This window comes from Centroberyx affinis, unplaced genomic scaffold, assembly GCF_046629955.1.
Source record: "Centroberyx affinis isolate AG114_WGS23_722 - 3 ecotype Tasmania unplaced genomic scaffold, CSIRO-AGI_Caff_v1 ptg005934l_1, whole genome shotgun sequence".
Taxonomy (NCBI): Eukaryota; Metazoa; Chordata; class Actinopteri; order Beryciformes; family Berycidae; genus Centroberyx; species Centroberyx affinis.
The window spans coordinates 1-7,500 of NW_027283017.1; the positions used below are offsets into that span (position 1 = coordinate 1).

Below are 7,500 nucleotides of genomic sequence, written 5' to 3' on the forward strand. Positions count from 1 at the left end.
TTAATGTTCACATCATATTAGGAAGATGTTAGAAGATACTATCTCAGCGTTCAGACATGATGACATCACTCCCATGTGATGAGACAGAAGTCTAGTGTTTCCACAGCAGCAGCTTCAGACTCTTCAGCCTGTAAAAGGCTTGAGAAGATCAGTGAGGAAGAGGAGATGTCTCCGTCTCTCCTGTAGTTGTCTTCCAACATGGCCGCCTGTCCCGCCATAACCATCCACATGTGACAGCTGCTGTTGTTTGAGGAGAATCAGGTTTTGTTTTGTTTTGTTTTGGTGCAGCTCTGGCTGCAGTGTGGCTTTAGCACAACACATGGACTTCATTGTTATAAAAGTGTTAATTCTAAAATGTAAAACTGACATCATGTTTCTGTATGTAAGAGAAGATAAAACTTTATTGTCCGTTTACACAAAAATTTGTCCTGCATCACATGCTCCAACCATCATCAACACATAAACAATCTGACATCTGACATCAAAAGAACATCTGTTGTCATGCACACACATACAAAACACTATATAAATGTAATCAATTATTATTATTATATACCCACACACACCTATGACCACTGTCCCTGTGTGTGTGGCGGCTGCATATTCCATGTGAGAATGATTTGGTCGAGATTTTAATTCTTAAATGTAATAATCTGAGTCTAGAGGAAACTCAGTGTGTTTCCTGATGGAGAGCGTCTGCATGGAAACCCTTTAACGAAACCCTTTAACATGAGACAGGTGTCAGCCAGGTGTTGACTCCTGTGTGTGTGTGTGTGTGTGTGTGTGTGTGTGTGTGTGTGTGTGTGTGTGTGTGTGTGTGTGTGTGTGTGTGTGTGTGTGTGTGTGTGTGTGTGTGTGTGTGTGTGTGTGTGTGTGTGTGTGTGTGTGTGTGTGTAGGTGCACCTGTGCAGCTCGTACCTGTGTCTGCGGCGTGCGGCGGTCTCCTGTCTGCGGCAGCTGGCCCAGCGGGAGGCGCTGGAGGTTTCTGAACACGCTGTGGCTCTGGTCAAAGAGCTGCCGAGACGAGACAACACACAGCTGGGTGAGACACACACACACACACACACACACACACACACACACACACACACACACACACACACACACACACACACACAGATAGCACTAATTTAGGATCAAAGCAGGAGAAATACATTAAGGACTTCCACTGTATTTAAACACAGAAACACAGAACCAGCACTTTTACTTCACTTGGTGTTTAAGTGAAACTGCACATCATTACTCCACTTACATATATGTACTATCCACACACACACACACACACACCCTGACCCCTGACCCCTGCTGTCTGTGCAGACGTCACCATAAAGGAGGTGGGTCTAGAAGGAGCGCTGTTCACCCTGCTGGACCGGGAGCGGGACCCGGGTCTGAGGCGGGACCTGCAGGAGACTCTGGTCCACATGATGGCCTCCAGCGCCACCGGAGGAAAACTGGGACACTGGCTCAAACTCTGCAAGGACGTCCTGTCTGCGTCGGCCGGTGGGTCCAGCAGCAGCTCGGGGTTCAGGACCAGGATCCTGACCGGCTGCAGGTCACATGTCTCTTAGAAAGACGTTAAGCTTCATGCTCTTTCTGAAAGTTTCAACACACTTTCTGATGTTTTTTTATGGTTTCCCACTGAAAGAGAAGTGACCTGAAATCATCCGTATCTGAGAAGCTAAAAATGTCATTTTGTAATGAAGTGTGATGTGAAGTGTAATATAAAGTGTGATGTGTAAGTGTGTGTCGGATTTGGGTCTGGAACCGGTTTCATCTGTAAACATCTGAATCTGAGCAGAGCAAGATTTCTTCTGAACTAGCAGAAACACTTTTATCAGCGTCATGAAGATCCCATATCATTGATCATTTTTGTTTCATAATATTTTTAGTTATGTCCTTTATTCATATCCATTAGTACTTTTTAGTCTTTGTTCTTTAACGTACGTCTCTATTCTTTGCTGCTGTAATGGTGTCAATATAGTTCATGATATTGTAGCTTAAATTACAGTAGATAGAGATGGAATACACAAAGCGGTTTGGTTTAGTTAGTGTCAGAGTAGAGTCTGTTCGCTGCAGATCTCAGTTTGGAATGAAACTCTCCATCAGACTCGCGGGCGCCGGTGGAGACGAGTCAGGAGGAGGAGGAGGAGGCGGAGGCGGCGAGGGACGACGACTCGTCGGTTTTCCGAGCGCGGGCGGAGTCCGGCGGCCCGTTCACCGCGCTGCGCTGGGCCACGCGCCGCTTCGCCATGGAGTGCGTCTGCCGCATCGTGACGCAGTGCGAGAGCGCCGACCCCACCCACTTCAACATGGCGCTCGCCCAGGAGCTACGACTGCACGAGTCCAACGGTAACAACAAGTTCATATGAGCTGTTCATGGAGGCTGCCAGGGAGACTCCAGTCACATGACTTGGACTCCAGTCACATGACTTGTGGAGTCACACTTTGAATTGCTTGAGACTTGATAAATGAAAAGAAGACTTGAGACTTGACTTGATGGATGAAGAGAATACCTTAGGCTTGACTTGGGTTCTGGTGACTTGGGACTTGACTCTGACTTGTACTCTGATGACTTGAAAAGGTTTCTAAAGTCTTGACTTGAGATCTTGTGTTTGTGTAAATGACTTAGATTGAAAGTGATGAGATTTGTTCCAGCAGACGACTGAATTTAAATTCTGTTTTCTGAATTTGTATGGAATGATTGAATTTATTGAAGTTGAAACTGATTATAGAAATCAAACTCATGATGCTCTTACCAAGTTTTTATCCTATTAAAACCATATTGCATTGAAAAGTCCTAGATATTTAGTTTTCTTTAAGATATTAAATTGATACTGGACTCTTGATTTGTTCTGACTTGACTTGGTGATCTACATTTAGACTTGGGACTTGACATGAGACTTCTGACTCAAGACTTAAGACTGACTTGGGACTTGAGTAAAGTTGACTTGGTCACCCCTACAGCCTTCGTCTCCTCTCTCCTCAGACTTCTTGGTCCTCCATCTTGGCGACCTGGTGCGCATGGCGTTCATGGCGGCGACGGATCACAGCGACCAGCTGCGATTGGCCGGTCTCCAGACGCTGCTGGTGATCATCAGACGGTTCTCGGCCATTCCGGAGCCGGAGTTCCCCGGTCACGTGATCCTGGAGCAGTACCAGGCTAATGTAAGGACGCAGCATTTAGCTGACGCTCTCGTCCACAGAGACCGACAGTAACTTCAGCTCCTAGATCACAGCAGTACCGGCAGCCTGTATGTAAAAGCCGTCCGCAGGTCTGAGTCAGTTATTTCACCGTGTGATGTGGTGACGGGTTCCACTGGTTGTTCCCTGCAGACTGAGTCCAGGTCAGACTGTTTCCTGACCTGCTGTCTGTCTGTTGTGTGTGTGTGCAGGTCGGAGCGGCTCTCAGACCGGCCTTCACCGCAGACGCTCCACCTGATGTCACCGCCAAGGCCTGCCAGGTAACACTGATGAGTTACGTTAGTAATGAGTTACGTTAGTAATGAGTTACATTAGTAATGAGTTACATTAGTAATGAGTTACATTAGTAATGAGTAATGAGTCAGCTAAAGCCTGACTGATTCTGAGCGATGCTGTGAGTGAAATTTTCTTTTTCCAACTTCCGTCCAGAAGTCGGCCAAAGTTTTCTTCTCGCTCGTTGCAACAATAAAGGATGAGACTTCATGCTTTGTGTTGGGCGACATTTCAAACCTGTAGCAGAGGAAATCACTAGAATATAACTACCATGGTTTCTACACTTTACATCACACTTTACATCACACTTTACATCACACTTTACATCACACTTTACATCACACTTTATATCACACTTTACATCACACTTTACATTACACTTTACATCACACTTTACATCACACTTTACATCACACTTTACATCACACTTTATATCACACTTTACATCACACTTTACATCACACTTTACATCACACTTTACATCACACTTTACATCACACTTTACATCACACTTTACATCACACTTTACATCACACTTTATATCACACTTTACATCACACTTTACATCACACTTTATATCACACTTTGCATTACACTTTACATTTGTAAATTACACTTTACATTGCACTTCACATTTCACTTTATATCACACTTTACATCACTTAACATCACTTTACATCACTTTACATCACACTTTACATCACACTTTACATCACACTTCAAATTGCACTCTATATTACACTTTATATTACACTTTACATTACACTTTAGATCACTATTTACATCACTATTTACATCACACTTTACATCACTTAACATCACACTTTACATTACACTTTACATTACACTTTAGATCATGATACATTACACTTTACGTTAAACTTTACATTGCACATCACATTACAATACATTGCACTTTACATCATTTTACATTGCACTTTACATTAAACTTCACATCACACTTTACATTGCACTTTACATCACACGTTACATCACTTTACATCACACTTTACATCACTTTACATCACACTTTACATCACTTTACATCACACTTTACATCACACTTTACATCACTTTACATCACACTTTACATCACACGTTACATCATTTTACATCACACTTTACATTAAACTTCACATCACACTTTACATCACACGTTACATCACTTTACATCACTTTACATCACACTTTACATCACACTTTACATCACACGTTACATCACTTTACATCACACTTTACATTAAACTTCACATCACACGTTACATCACTTCACATCACACTTTACATCACTTTACATTAAACTTCACATCACACGTTACATCACTTTACATCACACTTTACATCACTTTACATCACACTTTACATCACTTTACATCACACGTTACATCACTTTACATCACACTTTACATCACACGTTACATCACTTTACATCACACGTTACATCACTTTACATTAAACTTCACATCACACGTTACATCACTTTACATCACACTTTACATCACTTTACATCACACGTTACATCACACGTTACATCACACGTTACATCACTTTACATCACACTTTACATCACACGTTACATCACTTTACATCACACGTTACATCACTTTACATCACACGTTACATCACTTTACATTAAACTTCACATCACACGTTACATCACTTTACATCACACTTTACATCACTTTACATCACACGTTACATCACACTTTACATCACACGTTACATCACTTTACATCACACTTTACATCACACTTTACATCACACTTTACATCACACTTTACATCACTTTACATCACACTTTACATCACTTTACATCACACGTTACATCACACGTTACATCACACTTTACATCACTTTACATCACACTTTACATCAAACGTTACATCACTTTACATCACACTTTACATCAAACGTTACATCACACTTTACATCACACTTTACATCACACGTTACATCACTTTACATCACACTTTACATCACACTTTACATCACACTTTACATCACTTTACATCACACTTTACATCACACGTTACATCACTTTACATCACACTTTACATCACACTTTACATCACACTTTACATCACACTTTACATTGCGCCCCCTCCCCCCTCCCCCCTCAGGTCTGCAGCGCCTGGATCGCCAGCGGAGTGGTCAGTGACCTGCGTGACCTGCGGCGCGTCCACCAGCTCCTGGCCTCCTCATTGGCTAAAGTCCAGGCGGGGAGGGACACGCCCAGCCTGCTCTACAACGAGGCCGCCGCTACCATGGAAACGCTCGCCGTCCTGAAGGCCTGGGCCGAGGTGCAGCATTTAGTTATTATTCTGTGTTACTAGGGTTCGTAGGTCTTGTATTTCACATGTTGGTATTTATATAATTATGTCATACTGCATATCGAACTAAATCTATGCTCCATTTGTGGGAAATCATATTTTTTTGTCTGATTATTTGTAAAATTCAGAATGAACAATAGAGGCCTGTCACAAACTGTTTGGAGAGTGGTTGTCAATGGTTACGAGGAGCCGCCATGTTGGAAGAGTGACAGCATTTTCTCTAGCATTTACCTTCTGAAATATAGTAAATATGGTAAATACTATATGGTAAATATAGTATTTTCTAGTCAGAACCTTTCCCATATGATGTAAATACAGCGGATGCTGAAATATATTTATATATTTTCTGTATTTGACACACAGTCACAGTTGATATTACATCCCCTCCTCTCTCTCCAGGTTTACATTGTAGCCGTACAGCGGAGCCGGCAGAAGGAGAGTCCCGATAGGCCGGCTGACCCGTCAGTCTCCGCTCCGACCAATGAGGGCTCGGGGTCCGGGTCAGGAGGGGCGGGTCTTCTGAAGCTGGTCCAGTCGGATCTGTCGACGCTGAGCCGTCTGTGGCTGGCGGCGCTGCAGGACCATGCCCTCCTGACGCTCCCACAGGAGTACGCATCACAGCTGCCAGCTGCAGGTAGGAGGCGAGGAAGGAAGGAAGGAAGGAAGGACAGAGAAGGAAGGAAGGAAGGAAGGAAGGACAGAGCAGGAAGGAAGGTTTTGTGTTGTAATGGTTGCATGATGTTAAATCCATGACTCTCCTCCTCTCCTCTCTGTCAGGAGGTTCCTTCTACACAGCAGAGACGGTGAACCAGGCTAGAAGTCACTACTCCTCCTCCTGGGCTCCCATCCTCCACGCCACCTCCCTCTGGCTGCACAGCACAGGTCAGCTCCTTCTTACTCCTCACTGCTCCTCATTACTCCTCATTACGCCTCACTGTTCCTCACTGCTTCTCATTACTCATCAGGACTCCTCACTGCTTCTCATGACTCCTCACTGCTCCTCATGACTCCTCACTGCTCCTCATTACTCCTCATTTCACCTCATTATTACTCCTCATTATTCCTCATTACTCCTCATTGCTCTTCATTCCTACTCACTGTTCCTCATGACTCCTCACTGCTCCTCATTACTCCTCACTGCTCATCATTACTCCTCATGACTCCTCACTGCTCCTCATTCCTCCTCACTGTTCCCCATGACTCCTCACTGCTCCTCATTACTCCTCATTATTCTTCATTACTCCTCACTGCCCCTAATTACTCCTCACTGCTCTTCATGACTCCTCACTGCTCCCTGCTCCTCATGACTCCTCATTGCTCCTCATGACTCCTCATTCCTCCTCACTGCTCCTCATGACTCTTCATGACTCCTCACTGCTCCTCATGACTCCTCACTGCTCACTGCTCCTCATTACTCCTCAATACTAAATGAGAAACTGGTCAGTTAAATGAGGAACTGGTCAGTGGAAGCAGCTGCTGTGTCTCTCAGCTCTCTGACCTCACAGTGGAAGACCATGTCGGTCTGTGTTAACGAGGCTGAGCTCACCGCGTTAACGAGGCTGAGCTCACCCGCGTTAACGAGGCTGAGCTGACCGCGTTAACGAGGCGGAGCTGACCGTGTTAACGAGGCGGAGCTCGCCGCGTTAACGAGGCGGAGCTCGCCGCGTTAACGAGGCGGAGCTGACCGCGTTAACGA

At 44.3% G+C, this 7,500-nt stretch overlaps 1 protein-coding gene across 1 annotated transcript in view; it reads left to right on the plus strand.

The window, feature by feature from the left end:
- Positions 1-897: 897 nt before the first annotated feature.
- The window catches only part of LOC139667986 (HEAT repeat-containing protein 5A-like), a gene marked incomplete at its 5' end in the record, with an annotated part of 15,689 nt that continues 9,086 nt past the window's right edge, over positions 898-7,500 (plus strand). Inside the window, 8 exons of the mRNA XM_071547457.1 lie at positions 898-1,042; positions 1,318-1,500; positions 2,107-2,349; positions 2,987-3,165; positions 3,393-3,461; positions 5,595-5,774; positions 6,204-6,438; positions 6,582-6,686. Coding sequence (XP_071403558.1) covers positions 898-1,042; positions 1,318-1,500; positions 2,107-2,349; positions 2,987-3,165; positions 3,393-3,461; positions 5,595-5,774; positions 6,204-6,438; positions 6,582-6,686 — 1,339 coding nt within the window. The remainder of the gene's footprint in view (positions 1,043-1,317; positions 1,501-2,106; positions 2,350-2,986; positions 3,166-3,392; positions 3,462-5,594; positions 5,775-6,203; positions 6,439-6,581; positions 6,687-7,500) is intronic.